Here is an 18,340-nt window from a genome sequence, read left to right on the forward strand (position 1 = left end):
AATTTCAGAACTGCTATTGACAAGTACCGGCTTTGTCTCTTCAGTTTCTGAATGTGAGTATTTGCTGTGGTAATCATGTTCTGTAAACCCACTATTATAATGCTGGATGTGTGCAGGGCAGATAACTTGTTTTTCTATTTTTAGATCTCTGGAACAAGAGGAACAGCTTTCAAATCTGATACACAGACTATCACATATCATCTAGAGATTCTAGACTTTGAGTCTGGTTCCTTGGTTGGAACTTTCAGGTTGCCTCCTTGGGAAAGTAAAAGTGTATTTAATGTTCATGAAGTAGAACAAATAACGTATTTGATGATCAAAGGGGCAAATTGTGGAGGGTCATTAGTCCTACATCACTGAATGAGCACTCCTTTCCAATCTTTTTTGGACATGTAGCGTGAGAGAAATACAGCGTTGTTTTTAAGTCACTGGAATGGAGATTGGTTGGGGTAGAGTGGGGATGGAGGGTTGCTCCCTACTGCACCTAGCAAAATTTGCTGACTCTTTGGTTTATAAATTTTAGTTGTTTTAATAGTTTAACTTAAAAAAATAACAGCTAACTATGGCATCTAACTATCTATAATCTTACCCATGTCTAACGATCATCATCTCATATGTCTGAATCATTTTTTCAAGAAAAAATTTAACAGGCTGAAGATTATGTACTTTGCAGGCTTCATGAGCACATTCTAAAAATTCCTAAAATAAAAGAAAAATGGAATGCATTTCTACAAAATGCTATTGTAAATCATATCATTCATGTCTTATAAACATAAATTTTTCAAGAAACAATAAAATTGTGTCCTCTTATATTTGTAAACTACTTCTTAAACCTTTTTTTTTTTGCTTAAGGAAGAAATGGAATTAAAATACTTTAAAAAATTAATGTTTCCCATTATAAGTTATCAGTGATCATGGCACCATAGTATTGGGTATATGCTGCATGAAAACAACTTGTCTTATTAGTTTTTCCAGAACTCCACTTTTGATTAGGCTATATATAGAAGGACATGCCAAACAATCCTTCACACTATGGTAAATAGAAACACACAGAGGTTACAAAAATCATAAAAACTGTAAACACACAGGAGCATTTTGGATACATGTAAGTCTAAAGGAACTAAATTTCAGAAATGGCAAACCATTCCAATATTCCTGCCTAGAAAATTCCACTGACAGAGAAGCCTGCTGGGCTACAGTCCAAGGGGTTGCAACAAGTTGGCCACAACTGAGCAACCGAACATTGAGCACAAGCCTAAAGGAACTAAATTTCAGAAAGGGATGAGCCTTTCACACAGACCAGCTGCTAGTTTTACTTCTAGAAGCAAGTAAAGACAGGTAGGTATTGGACTGACCCGCTATACTGCAGAGGGAGTTTGCTGAAGTAAGGAGAAATTGACAGATATTTTAATGACCATGCAGGCTCCTGTGACATATAAATCTGGAGGAGTTTCAAACATAAAGCTGGTTTTTCCACTGTGTATGCTTTTGCTCAGTGTGAAGTGACACAAGAAATCAAGGGCTTAGCTACAAGCCCCCACAGAAAGAGATTTTCTTAGTCTTCGGATGTTTTTATCCCAAAATGCTGCTAGAGGAAGGATCCTATCAGAGACTAGGACAACTCTCACTCTAAAGACATTTGAAATCAGAGATAAACTAATGATCAATACTTGTGCAACGAGACTCTGGTTCAGGTCAACTCCTGGTTGAAAAGATCAGCAGCTCAACCTAGCTATCTTACAAAGCAAAAAAGCATGGTTTCCTACAGGAAAATACAACCAGTTCACCCTCTTATTTTCTACTCAATTTTTAACAGTCATAAGAAAAAACAGCTGTTGATCAGCAAGGGGGAAAAACATAGTAAATAAAATAACTCACAGATGACTCAGATGTCGTAATTAGCTGACAAAAAAATAAAATGACTTTTATAAATGTATAAAAGAACATAGACAATATTACAAAAATAGATGAAAAGATGAAGAATTTAAGCAAAGAAATGAGACCTCTTAATAAAATCAAAGTGGATAAAATAAAGCTGAAAAAAATAAAAGATAAAATTAGCAGTTCATTGGAGAGGCTTATTGGTAGACCGAACAAAACCAAAGAAAGGATCATGAATCTTAAAGACAAGTCAATAAAAGTATCCAAACTAAAGCACAGATAATAAAAACAATGAAAAACAAAACAGAAACAGATCATAAGAGACATGTGAGACAATATAAAATAGTCAGAAATATTAATTCATGTAACTGGAGCCCCAGAAGGACAGGGGAGAGAAAACTGGATAGAAGAAATACTTTAAAAGATAATAAGAATTTTCTGGAGAAAGGAAGTAATACACAGATAGCAGAAGTGCAGCAAATACCAAGCAGGATAAGTACAAAATAAACAAAACTTGGCACAGAGTCAAGAACGGAAACAGAGAAAACATTTAAAACAACAAGAGGAGAAAGAACACAGGACATTCAGCAGACACAAATAAGGAAAAATAGTGGACTTCTAACCATAACAATCCCCCTGGGACCTGGCCCAACCCTAGACCTGAGCGGACTCGGCTCCCAAAGCAGACTGGGGTGGGATTGAGGCTGCTCAGGAGGCCGTGCCAGCAAAGGAGCCCCGCTTCCATCAGAACTTGGCGGGGGTGCCCCCTGAATGAAACCACCACCGAGGATGCAGGTGGGCCCTTTCCACCTAGGCCGAGCCTCAAGGCGCCAAAGGACGGTGAAGAGGCGCGCCTGGAAGAGCTCCGAGAGGAGTAGGGCTCCAGGGCTCCCGGGGCTGTGGTCCCTGATTACAGCCAGCTTGCTTACAGTCGCCCCAACAACTGACACTCAGGACCCTCGGCATAACACTTTTGCAGGGCTTGGGGTTTGACTGAGGTGGTCGGGAGGAGGCGAAGGGGTAGAGGAAGCAGACAGAGGTAAAGAGACACAAGCCCTTGGGCACCTTCCACTCTCCTTGACGACCCAGGAAGGATGGCCCAGTGAACACAGTGGTGCATGAAGAAGTGCTGCCGCCTTGTGGACATCTTCTGGAACTGCAACGAGAAGACTGAAGGCAGAGTACTTAAGGTTCACAGGATTGGGGATGCAGATGACCTTCCCCACCAAGAAAGGTCCATGGCGGCACCTAATGAAAACCTAACTCAAAATACAGCCGACCCTCCCCGTGCATATTTCAACAGCCACATTTTATTCATAGTCTTTGTCACAGAGAAAAATCACCTGAAACGAAAATGCTCAGGATCTCTCAGGAGAAAGACCCCAAGACAAAGACACCCAGGGATCCTCTGGCAGCAATCATTACAAAATCAACACTTCAAAAAAGGCTCCCCGGGTCTGGGGAGTGGAATGGGGGAATAGGGAACTCTCCAGTGCCAAGGTGGGACTATAAACTGGCAACAGTCACTCTGGAGAATAGTCTGGATGTTCATTTAAGAAAAGAAAAACGGAGCTACCAAAGATTGTGTATCTCTTCCTGGAAGGATACCCAGAGAAAAGCATCCTTGCAAAAGTCACAGGCACTGTATTGGTCGTGTCTGCATTATTTACAATAGCCAAGGCAGAGGAATGACCCAAGTGTGAGGACAGATGAACAGAGAAAGAAGGCAAGCCACCCATACCAGTGGACAGTGACTCAGCCCCAAACACAATGAAATCATGCTGTTTTAAGCAACTCAATGGGCCAGGAGAGGCTCACACTAAGCCCAGTGAGGCAGACAGAACACAAGTATGACTGATTTCACTTACAGGTGATAGCTAAAACATGATCGAAACCCAGCAGTGTCCCACACAAAAATCAGGCTCACAGGCTTGCACATGAAACATACCACTGCCAAGGCATAGATGGGGAGGTTGGCAGGGGGACGCAGGGAGCAGGATCAATGAGGAGGCCCCAAACTACTGGAAATGCACATAAAAATATATCATAGCCGAAGACCCACAGAAGGGCCCAGGAAATTTGACTCAACACTGCAATACCATCATGGGATGAGAATCTGCAAAACTCTAGGTACAGGCCTATGTAGAAGTGAATCAAGGAGCTGAAGAACTCAAACAAAGAGAACGATGCATGTCAACTCCATTGCAATAGAATATCCAAAACAGAAAAGAAAGTAAATGAAACAGTCATAAGAGCAAAAAATGTCTACTCTATTCTCCTGGACCCGAGTCACCCAGGCTGGTTTCTTATCCTTAGACCTGAGTAGACTCGGCTCCCAAAGCATGAGTGGTGTGAGTTTGAGGCTGCTCAGGAGGTCATGCCAGCAAATGATTCCCACTTCTATCAGAAGTGCCGGGTCCCCTCAAATAAAACCACTGCTTCGGCATGCAGGCGGGCCCTTCTCAGGTCAGCCAAGACTCGTGCCTCCAAAGGACAGTGGAGCGGCACGCCAGGAAGATCTCTGAGAATCTTTGCGCTCCAGAGCGCCCCGTGGTGTGGTCCCAGGAAAAGCCAGTTTGCTTAGAGCCACCCTAGCTACTGACCCTCAATACTCTTGGCAAAACGCTTTTGGAGGGCTCGGGCTTTGGCTGAGGGGTGTGGGAGGAGGCAAATAGGTAAGGAAGGGGGGCAGAGGTAAAGAGACACAAGCCCTTGGGTCTTTGTTCTACCCCCCACCCCCGTCCCCACCCTGTTCCGTTCTCATTTACCATCAGGAACACAATTTTGTCTAAAAGGCTCCAATTCTATTTTCCAGATTGGGAATGGGAAAGTACTCCCATCTTGTGGCCGTTTCTCATAACAGCAACTTGACTCCCTGCTGTTATCGTAGTTAACATCCACAAGATTTGTATTGCTGCAAATATATAATACCTGCCCCTGAAGAAATGTCCTCACAAAGATCATGGATAAAGAATTTTTGAATGGGCTGGATTTCAAGAAGAAAATTCAAGAGGTACATTTTATTTATACTGTTGATAAAAAGCCAATGATAAGCCAATTATTGCTGCTGCTAAATCGCTTCAGTCATGTCCAACTCTGTGCGACCCCATAGATGGCAGCCCACCAGGCTCCCCCGTCCCTGGGATTTTCCAGGCAAGAACACTGGAGTGGGTTGCCATTTCCTTCTCTAATGCATGAAAGTGAAAAGTGAAAGTGAAGTCGCTCAGTCATGTCCGACTCTTCGCGACCCCATGGACTGAAGCCTACCAGGCTCCTCCGTCCATGGGATTTTCCAGGCAAGAGTACTGGGAGTGGGGTGCCATTTCCTTTTCCAAGCCAATTATTCGACAATTGCAAATTAGAATCTGCGACGAGTTATCAACTGACTCCAGTTAGAATGGCCACCATCAGCAAGTTTCCAAACAGCAAATGCTGAAGAGGGCATGGAGAATATGCAACCTTTGTACACTGCTGGAAGGAATGCAAATTGGTAGTGCTGTAAAGTACAGTATTTTGGTTCCTTCAAGCAGGAAAAACAAAGCTATCATTTGATCTGGCAATCCCACTTCTGGGAGAATACCCTGAGAAGACCATAGTTCAAAAAGGTACACACAGGGGGAGGAGCCAAGATGGTGGAGGAATAGGACAGGGAGACCACTTTCTCCCCCACAAATTCATCGAAAGAACAACTGAACGCAGAGCAAACTTCACAAAACAACTTCTGATCGCTAGCTGAAGACATCAGGAGCCCAGAAAAGCAGCCCATTGTCTTTGAAAGGAGGTAGGACAAAATATAAAAGATAAAAAGAGAGACAAAAGAGCTAGGGACAGAGACCTGTCCCGGGAAGGGAGTCTTAATAGAGGAAGTTTCCAAGCACCAGGAAAACCTCACACTGGCGGGTCTGGGGGAAGTTTTCGAATCTCGAAGGGCAACCTAACTGGGAGGGAAAAATAAATAAAACCCACAGATTACGTGCCTAAAAGCAACTCCCAGTAGAAAAGTACCCCAGACGCCCGCATCCGCCACCAGCCAGTGGGGGCTGAACAGAGAGGAGCTGGCGGCATTGCTCAGGGTAAGGACCGGGCCTGAGTGCCCTGAGGGCAATTGGAGGGAGCTTTTGTGAGCTTCCAACTTAATTGTGAGATAGCAAAAGAGAGAAAATTAACCGGCCTGAACACACTGCCGGCCGTTCACAGAACAAAGGGTCTGGGCAAGTCCAGAGAAGAGCTAGGCTATGGCTGACCGGCCCAGCCCCGCCGGAGGCAGGAGGCAGGGGGGAGGTGAAAGGGGCAAACTCGGCCCCAAAGACGGCATCCCCTACCACATTGCAAACAGGCTTCCAGTTTCTAACCAAAGACTTCCTGAGATTCTGAATGGTCGACATCTGCCGGGAGGGTTGCGGCTAAACTCAAGGCACACGCACCCGACCGGCACGGGCGGAAACTGAGGCTGTGCCCGCGGAGGGGAGAAGGCACACCGCACCCAGGGAGAGTGCGCCTGTCAAGCTCCTGGCTGCTAAGCTGCTCCGGCGGGGAAGGCACAAAACGCAGGCACAACCGAGTCAGCGCGTTTGTGGAATACCCGAAAACTGGAACCCACGCAACGCAGGGCACGCTCCATATAGAGCAGCCGGGAGCCTGAGCAGCGTAGACGGGGAAAGCAGCGCCCCTCCCTCCCCGCAGCGCGACGGAACTAGCGAACCTGAGCAAGAGACCACCTCCGCCTGCCTGTGTCAGGGCGGAAACTAGGCACTGAAGAGACCGGCAAACACAAGCCAAATAAACAAAGGGAACTGCTTCAGAAGGGACCGGTGCAACAGATTAAAATCCCTGTAGGTAACACCGACTACACAGGAAGGGGCCTATAGATATCAAGAAGTGTAAGCTGGAATGTGGAGCTATCTGAAACTGAACCGAACCCACACTGACTGCAACAGCGCCAGAAAAAGTCCTAGATATATTTTTACTTTTTTTTTTTTAATTAAAAAAATTTTTTCTTTTCTTTTCTTTTTTATTTTTTTCTCTTTTCTTTTCTTTTAAAATTCCCTATTACTCCCCCACTACTCCTTAACTTTCATTTTCATATATTTTTACGATTTTTTTAATTAGGAAAAAAATTTTTTTTCTTGTTTTTTTTCTTTTCTTCTTTTTTTTTTCTTTCTTTTTCTCTTATTTTCTTTTAAAGTCCTCTATTACTCCTCTACTACTCCTTAATTTTCATTTTCATTTCACTATAACCTTGCAAAAAAAAAAGAGAGGCCCTATTGTTAAACCAAACTTCATATATCTAAAATTTTTTGTGTTTTTGTTTTTAATATTGTATCTTTAAGAGTCTAACCTCTACTCTAGATTTTTAATCTTTGTTTTTCAGCATGTGATATAAATTTTGGACATTTAAGAATCCAATATTCAGTTCCCATTTTTATTCAGGAGTGTGTTGATTACTCTCCCAATCTTGACTCTCCGTTTTCTACCTCAGAACACCTCTATTTCCTCCTTTCCCCTTCTCTTCCCAATCCAATTCTGTGAATCTTTGTGGGTGTCTGGGCTACGGAGAACACTTTGGGAACAGACAACTGCATAGATCTGTCTCTCTCCTCTCGAGTCCCCCCTTTTCTCCTCCTGCTCATCTCTATCTCCCTCCTCCCTCTCCTCTTCTTCATGTAACTCTGTGAACATCTCTAGGTGTCCCTCATGGTGGAGAATCTTTTCACCATTAACCTGGAAGTTTTATTATCAGTGCTGTATAGTTAGAGAAGTCTTGAGACTACTGGAAGAATAAAACTGAAATCCAGAGGCAGGAGACTTAAGCCCCAAACCTGAGAACACCAGAAAACTCCTGACTACACAGAACATTAATAAGAGACCATCCAAAAGCCTCCATACCTACACTGAAACCAACCACCACCCAAGAGCCAGTAAATTTCAGAGCAAGACATACCATGCAAATTCTCCAGCAACGCAGGAACATAGCCCTGAGCGTCAACATACAGGCTGCCCAAAGTCACACCTAACACATAGACCCATCTCAAAACTCATTACCGGGCACTCCATTGCACTCCAGAGAGAAGAAATCCAGTTCCACGCACCAGAACACCGACGCAAGCTTCCCTAACCAGGAAACCTTGACAAGCCAATTGTCCAACCCCACCCACTGGGTGAAACCTCCACATTAAAAAGGAACCACAGACCTCCAGAATACAGAAAGCCCACTCCAGACACAGCAATCTAAACAAGATGAAAAGGCAGAGAAATACCCAACAGGTAAAGAAACATGAAAAATGCCCACCAAGTCAAACAAAAGAGGAGGAGATAGGGAATCTACCTGAAAAAGAATTTAGAATAATGATAATAAAAATGATCCAAAATCTTTAAAACAAAATGGAGTTATAGATAAATAGCCTGGAGACAGAGATTGAGAGGATGCAAGAAATGTTTAATAAAGACCTAGAAGAAATAAAAAAGAGTCAATTAAAAATGAATAATGCAATACATGAGATCAAAAACACTCTGGAGGGAACCAAGAGTAGAATAACGGAGACAGAAGATAGGATAAGTGAGGTAGAAGATAAAATGGTGGAAATAAATGAAGCAGAGAGGAAAAAAGAAAAAAGAATCAAAAGAAATGAGGACAACCTCAGGGACCTCTGGGGCAATATGAAACGCCCCAACATTTGAATCATAGGAGTCCCAGAAGAAGAAGACAAAAAGAAAGGCCATGAGAAAATACTCGAGGAGATAATAGCTGAAAACTTCCCTAAAATGGGGAAGGAAATAGCCACCCAAGTCCAAGAAACCCAGAGAGTCCCAAACAGGATAAACCCAAGGTGAAACACCCGAAGACACATATTAATCAAATTAACAAAGATCAAACACAAAGAACAAATATTAAAAGCAGCAAGGGAGAAACAACAAATAACACACAAAGGGATTCCCATAAGGATAACAGCTGATCTATCAATAGAAACCCTCCAGGCCAGAAGGGAATGGCAGGACATACTTAAAGTAATGAAAGAGAATAACCTTCAAGCTAGATTACTGTACCCAGCAAGGATCTCATTCAGATACGAAGGAGAATCCAAAAGCTTTACAGACAAGCAAAAGCTGAGAGAATTCAGCACCAGCAATCCAGCTCTTCAACAAATGCTAAAGGATCTTCTCTAGACAGGAAACACAGAAAGGTTGTATAAACGTGAACCCAAAACAACAAAGTAAATGGCAATGGGACCATACCTATCAATAATTACCTTAAATGTAAATGGGTTGAATGCCCCAACCAAAAGACAAAGACTGGCTGAATGGATACAAAAACAAGACCCCTATATATGCTGTCTACAAGGGACCCACCTCAAAACAAGAGACACATACAGACTGAAAGTGAAGGGCTGGAAAAAAATATTTCACACAAACGGAGACCAAAAGAAAGCAGGAGTCGCAATACTCATATCAGATAAAATAGACTTTCAAATAAAGGCTGTGAAAAGAGACAAAGAAGGACACTACACAATGATCAAAGGATCAATCCAAGAAGAAGATATAACTATTATAAATATATATGCACCCAACATAGGAGCACCGCAATATGTAAGGCAAACGCTAATGAGTATGAAAGAGGAAATTAATAGTAACACAATAATAGTGGGAGACTTTAATACCCCACTCACAACTATGGATAGATCAACTAAACAGAAAATTAACAAGGAAACACAAACTTTAAATGACACAATGGACCAGCTAGACCTAATTGATATCTATAGGACATTTCACCCCAAAACAATCAACTTCACCTTTTTCTCAAGTGCACACGGAACCTTCTCCAGAATAGATCACATCCTGGGCCATAAATCTAGTCTTGGTAAATTTAAAAAAATTGAAATCATTCCAGTCATCTTTTCTGACCACAGTGCAGTAAGATTAGATCTCAATTACAGGAAAAAAATTGTTAAAAATTCAAACATATGGAGGCTAAATAACACGCTTCTGAATAACCAACAAATCATAGAAGAAATCAAAAAAGAAATCAAAATATGTATAGAAATGAATGAAAATGAAAACACAACAACCCAAAACCTATGGGACACTGTAAAAGCAGTGCTAAGGGGAAGGTTCATAGCATTACAGGCTTACATCAAGAAACAAGAAAAAAGTCAAATAAATAACCTAACTCTACACCTAAAGCAACTAGAGAAGGAAGAAATGAAGAACCCCAGGGTTAGCAGAAGGAAAGAAATCTTAAAAATCAGGGCAGAAATAAATGCAAAAGAAACTAAAGAGACCATAGCAAAAATCAACAAAGCTAAAAGCTGGTTTTTTGAGAAAATAAACAAAATTGACAAACCATTAGCAAGACTCATTAAGAAACAAAGGGAGAAGAACCAAATTAACAAAATTAGAAATGAAAATGGAGAGATCACGACAGACAACACTGAAATACAAAGGATCATAAGAGACTACTACCAGCAGCTCTATGCCAATAAAATGGACAACTTGGAAGAAATGGACAAGTTCTTAGAAAAGTATAACTTTCCAAAACTGAACCAGGAAGAAATAGAAGATCTTAACAGACCCATCACAAGCAAGGAAATCGAAACTGTAATCAGAAATCTTCCAGCAAACAAAAGCCCAGGACCAGATGGCTTCACAGCTGAATTCTACCAAAAATTTAGAGAAGAGCTAACACCTATCTTACTCAAACTCTTCCAGAAAATTGCAGAAGAAGGTAAACTTCCAAACTCATTCTATGAGGCCACATCACCCTAATTCCAAAACTGGACAAAGATGCCACAAAAAAAGAAAACTACAGGCCAATATCACTGACAAACATAGATGCAAAAATCCTTAACAAAATTCTAGCAAACAGAATCCAACAGCATATTAAAAAAATCATACACCATGACCAAGTGGGCTTTATCCCAGGAATGCAAGGATTCTTTAATATCCACAAATCAATCAATGTAATACATCACATTAACAAATTGAAAGATAAATACCGTATGATTATCTCAATAGATGCAGAGAAAGCCTTTGACAAAATTCAACATCCATTTATGATTAAAACTCTCCAGAAAGCAGGAATAGAAGGAACATACCTCAACATAATAAAAGCTATATATGACAAACCCACAGCAAGCATTACCCTCAATGGTGAAAAATTGAAAGCATTTCCCCTGAAATCAGGAACAAGACAAGGGTGCCCATTCTCATCACTACTATTCAACATAGTTTTGGAAGTTTTGGCCATAGCAATCAGATGAGAAAAAGAAGTAAAAGGAATCCAGACAGGAAAAGAAGAAGTGAAACTCTCGCTGTTTGCAGATGACATGATCCTCTACATAGAAAACCCTAAAGAATCTACCAGAAAATTACTAGAGCTAATCAATGAATATAGTAAAGTTGCAGGATATAAAATTAACACACACAAATCCCTTGCATTCCTATACACTAACAATGAGAAAACAGAAAGAGAAATTAAGGAAACAATACCATTCACCATTGCAACAAAAAGAATAAAATACTTAGGAGTATATCTACCTAAAGAAACAAAAGACCTATACATAGAAAACTATAAAACACTGATGAAAGAAATCAAAGAGGACACAAACAGATGGAGAAACATACCGTGTTCATGGATTGGAAGAATCAATATTGTCAAAATGGCTATACTACCCAAAGCAATCTATAGATTCAATGTAATCCCTATCAAGCTACCAACGGTATTTTTCACAGAACTAGAACAAATAGTTTCACAATTTGTATGGAAATACAAAAAACCTCGAATAGCCAAAGTAATCTTGAGAAAGAAGAACGGAACTGGAGGAATCAACCTGCCTGACTTCAGACTCTACTACAAAACCACAGTCATCAAGACAGTATGGTACTGGCACAAAGACAGAAATATAGATCAATGGAACAGAATAGAAAGCCCAGAGATAAATCCACGAACCTATGGACACCTTATCTTTGACAAAGGAGGCAAGGATATACAATGGAAAAAAGACAACCTCTTTAACAAGTGGTGCTGGGAAAACTGGTCAACCACTTGTAAAAGAATGAAACTAGAACACTTTCTAACACCATACACAAAAATAAACTCAAAATGGATTAAAGATCTAAATGTAAGACCAGAAACTATAAAACTCCTAGAGGAGAACATAGGCAAAACACTCTCCGACATAAATCACAGCAAGATCCTCTATGACCCACCTCCCAGAATATTGGAAATAAAAGCAAAAATAAACAAATGGGACCTAATGAAACTTAAAAGCTTTTGCACACAAAGGAAACTATAAGCAAGGTGAAAAGACAGCCCTCAGATTGGGAGAAAATAATAGCAAATGAAGCAACAGACAAAGGATTAATCTCAAAAATATACAAGCAACTCCTGCAGCTCAATTCCAGAAAAATAAATGACCCAATCAAAAAATGGGCCAAAGAACTAAACAGACATTTCTCCAAAGAAGACATACAGATGGCTAACAAACACATGAAAAGATGCTCAACATCACTCATTATCAGAGAAATGCAAATCAAAACCACAATGAGGTACCATTACACGCCAGTCAGGATGGCTGCTATCCAAAAGTCTACAAGCAATAAATGCTGGAGAGGGTGTGGAGAAAAGGGAACCCTCTTACACTGTTGGTGGGAATGCAAACTAGTACAGCCACTATGGAGAACAGTGTGGAGATTTCTTAAAAACTGGAAATAGAACTGCCATATGACCCAGCAATCCCACTTCTGGGCATACACACTGAGGAAACCAGATCTGAAAGAGACACGTGCACCCCCATGTTCATCGCAGCACTGTTTATAATAGCCAGGACATGGAAGCAACCTAGATGCCCATCAGCAGATGAATGGATAAGGAAGCTGTGGTACATATATACCATGGAATATTACTTAGCCATTAAAAAGAATTCATTTGAATCAGTTCTAATGATATGGATGAAACTGGAGCCCATCATACAGAGTGAAGTAAGCCAGAAAGATAAAGACCGTTACAGCATACTAACACATATATATGGGATTTAGAAAGATGGTAATGATAACCCTATATGCAAAACAGAAAAACAGACACAGATGTACAGAACAGAATTTTGGACTCTGTGGGAGAAGGCGAGGGTGGGATGTTTTGAGAGAACAGCATCGAAACATGTATATTATCTATGGTGAAAATCACCAGCCCAGGTTGGATGCATGAGACAAGTGCTCAGGCCTGGTGCACTGGGAAGACCCAGAGGGATTGGGTAGAGAGGGAGGTGGGAGGGGGGATCGGGATGGGGAATACATGTAAAACCATGGCCGATTCAAGTCAATGTATAACAAAACCCACTACAATAATGTAAAGTAATTAGCCTCCAACTAATAAAAATAAATGAAAAAAAAAAGGTACACACACCCCAAAACTCACTGCAGCACTATGTAGAATAACCAAGACACCAAACAGCTTAAATGTCTACCAAACTCTGAATGGATAAAGAAGATGTGGTCCATATACTTAACGGAATATTATTTGGCCTTAAAAAGAGAATGAAATTGTGCGATTGCCCCAACATGGAAGGACATAGAGATGGTCACACTCGGTGAAGGAGAATGGCAAATATCAGACAGGGAATGGCAAATATCACGTGATATCTCTTTTATGTGGATCCTTCAAAAAAGTGCATGATAGAAATGAACTTCTTTGCAAAATAACAACAGAGTCACAGACTTGGAAAGTAGACTTGTGGTTTCAAGGGGCAGGTGAGAGAGACACGTGGAGGTGAGAGATCATTTAGGACTTGTGATTAACTTTAGACACTACTTTAGATGAGCAAGAGAGATCTACTAATAGCACAGGGATCTCTCCTCAATATTCTGTGATAAAGTATATGGGAAATGACTCTGAAAAAGAATGGATATATGCTTCCATATTTAAGCGAATCACTTAGCTGTACATACACATGCTAAGTCGCTTCAGTTGCATCTGACTCCTTGAGACCCTATGGACTGTAGTCCGCCAGGCTCCTCTGTCCATGGGATTCTCCAGGCAAGAATACTGGAGTGGGTTGCCATTTCCTTCTCCAGGGGACCTTCCAGACCCAGGACTCGAACCTGCATCTCCTGTGTCTCCCGCATTGGCACGGGGGTTCTTCACCACTAGCAGCACGTGGGAAGCCTGAGCTGTACATCGGAACCTAACGCAACAGTGTAAATCAACTATACTCCAGGATAAAATTAAATGATGGAAGAAACAAGTCTGAGTGAGTCTTGTTTGTATTAAGCCTCTATTTCTGTGTTGCCCCCAAAAGATTTGGAGCTAGAGCTTCTCATGGACTCCCTCTTTCTAACTCCATTTCTTTTTCTCACCATCTTCTTCAGCTTTTGCCCCCTCACCTTACCCTGTCAAAATAGAAACCCCCAAATCAGTTACCCCAGTAGGATGCCATGCCCTTCTCCAGGGAAATTTTAGTACTTTATGTTATATGATACCAGGGTTAACAAGCACCATTGCTTTCCCCAGTAGTGCTCCAATCAGGTGCAAAGTTAGCCCCCACTTTTCCCCAACCAGGCTTTCACCCTCTCTGGGAGGTAACTGATGGGAACAGAGGGATTACTGGAGAACATGTCCCCTTCTTACAGGGGTGCCTCAAAACCTACAAGGAGAAATTTGGCAGTTTCCCAGAGAACCCTGAAAAACTAAGGGACACAATTATCAGGTTGAGATTGACATTCTGTTAGTTGCTCAGTCATGTCCAATTCTTTGCAATCCCATGAACTGTAGCCCTACAGGTTTCTCTGTCCATGTAATTCTCCAGGCGAAAATACTGGAGTGGGGAGCCATTCCCTTCTCCAGGGAATCTTCCTGACCCAGGGATCGAAGCCGGGTCTCCTGCATTGCAGGCAGATTCTTTACAATCTGAGCCACCAGGGGAGTATATTTAGTAGTAAATATTATAAATCACGAGACAGAATGCAGGAAATAAAATGTGTTCTCTTATGGTAACATTATCTTTGACCTGAAACTTGTTAACCCTGGTATCACATAACATAAAGTACTAAAATTTCCCTGAAGAAGGGCATGGCATTGTACTTCAGTACTGTTGCCTGGGAAATCCCATGGACAGAGGAGCATGGCAGGCTATAATCCATGGGGTTGCAAAGAGTCAGACACAACTGAACAACTAGGCACACACACTAAAATGTACTCTTCCTTATTAATCAGAGTGGCCAAAATAGAGGTTTATCTTCCTAACAGAATAATTCACTCATTTAATGAAACTCAAAAAACTACTGAGTCACCAGATGCATTTATTTGAAGAACAAGTCATTCTTAGAGGTTTACTTACATTATAGTCAGCTTCAGGAAGTTTAACACCAGGAAATAAGTCACTAGTTATTCCATTAAATAGGGGTATATCATGTGACAAAAACTTTGGTTCATTTACATCTTTAATTGATCGAAGAAGCTAAAAATCAATCAAAAAGTGCAATACAGATTAATTGCCAGTATTGGCCCTCTTCTTGCCCCTACCTCACCAAAGTCAAAGTTTGTTTTATATTATTTCATGGAATCCCTATACTAAAAAGCCAGTACTACACTTATCAAACAGAAAGGTCCTTGGCTTCCTATAAATTATAATGAAAACCAGAATCTCAAAACTGTCATTTCAACCCTACATAAAAAGGCTCAAAGCAATAACTCTTATCTGCCTATCTATAGTTCACAATCAACCTTGCTGAAAAAAATTATCTTTTTATGGAAACTTTCACAATGTATATATTTAATACTTACAAGTATATCTTCATTTTCATTTGGAAATTTTAGTTTTAGGTTTCCAGCGGCTATTAAAACTGCTTTTACTGCTCGCATTCCATAGTCATAATGAAACTGTGATGAGAGCTGCTCCGAGCAGAGCCTATAGGTCATTACTATCTTCACAGACAGAGGTTTTGCATTCAGAAATCCATAGGAGTAGAGGGAGATTTCTGCTATAAGGGCATAGTTTGGAACCATCATAGCCACTGTTCTGAAAAGAACCTGAAGCATAAAACAAGTGAAATATATTATTTGCATAAAGGAAACAGGTTTTATTTATTTATTTATTTATTTTTTGGAAACAGGTTTTAAAGCCGAGCACAATCACCCAAAGATAAAGGGCTGATAGTCAAGTTTACTTCCCCCGTGCAGCACCTTTTCATTAGCTCTTTAATTTGTTCAGTAGCATTTCAGCAGTTTTATGTACTCTAACATTCTAATATTTTTTTAGACATTAAAAAAAATCTTTACAGGTTTATCTTAGAGCAAATGGAAAAGGTAAAAGGGAGATTACAAATACATGTGAGAAAACTGTACCATTTTGAGCAGATTATGCTGATTACCAAATTTACACTCTTTAGAAAATATATATTACCTTAAGATTATCTGGTAATTCAGAACGTCCTGCATAGCCGGGATTCATGGTAATAGCTACGAAACAGTTTGGATTGAGCTTAAGTTCTGTCCCTTCAAAAGTGAACACTTCCAGCTTCTGCTGAATGGCTCTCTGAATGCAAAGGATCTGTTGCGCTACCACTGACAGCACTTCCAACTCAATTCGATTAAATTCATCGAAGCAAGCCCAAGCACCAGAAGAAGCCAGTCCTTTAAAAAACTAAGGACAAGAAAAACCATGATTTTCATAAGAAAGCGCATCTTTTTAACCTTTTAAGTCAAAATTGAAGTGTGAGTGTTAGTTGCTCAGTTACGTCTGACTCTTGGCGAGTCGACTGTGCTGTCCGTGGAATACTCCAGGCAAGAATACAGGAGAGCATTGCCATTTCCACCTCCAGGGGATCTTCCCAACCCAGGGATCGAACTCCGGTCTCCCACATTTCAGGAAGATTCTTTACCGTGTGAGAAACCTGCGAAGCTTTTAAGTCAAAACTGAAAGTTAAGCTCAATAAAAACCCCAAAGGGATAAAAACAATGCCTTTACCCATTAAAAAAAAAAGAGTTCAAACAATGCATAAACCACAATCAGTGTTTAAAATATGAATTTGCTTCAGCTTTATGCAGTTAGACCTTACAATAAACTCCTTGTCCTATTTGACGTGTAACTTTACCTTTCCCATTGCTAGGTAATCGAGCCCGTCTGAGCAGTTGAACACCACACACTGTACGGCAAGAGCTTTAGCCAAGTCCTTGGTGGTTTCCGTTTTCCCTGTACCTGCTGGCCCTTCTGGAGCGCCTCCAAGGTTTAAATAGAAGGCACCTATCTGAAAAGAAAAATAAATGTGAAAAGAAATCCATGCTTAACTGCAAACAAACAAAAACCCTATCACAGAACAATTGCATATATGAATAAAATGGACTCAGTCTTATTTGTAGCTTCAGAGGCAGTAATGCAATTACACACATCATTGGTTTTTAGAACTCATTTCTGTAGCTGCACCAAGAAAAAGTGGTTTAAAGGATCTAAAAAAAAGTTAAAATGTATGAGAATCTCCTTATCGTCTAATACTTCATATGTATTCCATTTGCCTTTTTAGAAACAAAGAGAATCCAGCCTTGAAGTGTTAGCATTTGATCAGAAAAGTTTAATTAAAAGTGCTTATGGAGGGCTTCCCTGGTGGCTCAACGGTAAAGTATCTGCCTGCTAATGCAGGAGGCACGGGGGTGATTCCTGATCTGGCAAAATTCCACATGCTTCGGAGCAAGTAAGCCCATGCACCACAACTACAGCCTGTGTTCTAGAGCTCGGGAGCCTCAGCTTCTCAAGCCAGAGTGCCCTCGAGCCTCTCTGCAGCAAGAGAAGCCAACGCCAGTGGGAAGCTCAAGTACCGCAGCTAGAGAGTAGCCCCCGCTTGCCACAACTTGCCTGTGCAGCACACCAAAAATAAAGAAATAAACATTAAAAATAACATGTCACTTTAAAAAAAAAAGTGCTTCCAGAAATGGTTGTAGAGACCAATTATGACAATCTTGATAGCTAGCTGCAAAGAGAGAAAACACCAAAAACGGAGGGTAATGCATGGAGGCCCACTAGTGGGGAAATAAAGAGATGCCCTACTATGTATTTTTGTCTATGATTCACCCTGGTAATCATTCCACTCTTGGTATGTTCTTCATTTTCTCCATCCCCAGAGCACCTCTCTGTATTCTCTAACCAGTAGTATCACCTTCATTGTGAAACTAGTTACCAGTTATCCACTGATGCATGGTAAACTGTGACCTGCCTTTGCCTATGGACTCCACTTTTATTGTTTTCCCATAAGCTGGCGTATCCTCCAAGCGTAGTCTGGGCACTGGGGTGGTCGCCCAAGCTGTTTTTTACACATCTGGAGTCTTCTGTGTCAAATCAAGCTTGAGCTGATTCAGAGGGTTAAGACCACCCATCCTCCATCTAGACAGGGGCAAGTGTCAGCTCAGTGACCTTTTGATGTCAGAGGCCAAAAACTCCACCCTCAGAGCAAGCTAACTCCACTCCTTTCTGAGCTT

At 41.0% G+C, this 18,340-nt stretch overlaps 1 protein-coding gene across 2 annotated transcripts in view; it reads right to left on the reverse strand.

Moving 5' to 3' along the window:
• The window catches only part of DNAH12 (dynein axonemal heavy chain 12), a 177,223-nt gene that overhangs the window by 100,402 nt on the left and 58,481 nt on the right, over nt 1–18,340 (reverse strand). For both annotated transcript variants that reach the window (XM_043443267.1, XM_043443266.1), the window contains 5 exons: nt 16,966–17,118; nt 16,275–16,514; nt 15,656–15,901; nt 15,210–15,329; nt 590–699 (listed from right to left, as the gene is read on the reverse strand). In XM_043443267.1, the coding sequence (XP_043299202.1) occupies nt 590–699; nt 15,210–15,329; nt 15,656–15,901; nt 16,275–16,514; nt 16,966–17,118 (869 nt within the window). The remainder of the gene's footprint in view (nt 1–589; nt 700–15,209; nt 15,330–15,655; nt 15,902–16,274; nt 16,515–16,965; nt 17,119–18,340) is intronic.

The sequence above is a fragment of the Cervus canadensis genome, chromosome 22 (genome assembly GCF_019320065.1).
Source record: "Cervus canadensis isolate Bull #8, Minnesota chromosome 22, ASM1932006v1, whole genome shotgun sequence".
Lineage (NCBI taxonomy): Eukaryota > Metazoa > Chordata > Mammalia > Artiodactyla > Cervidae > Cervus > Cervus canadensis.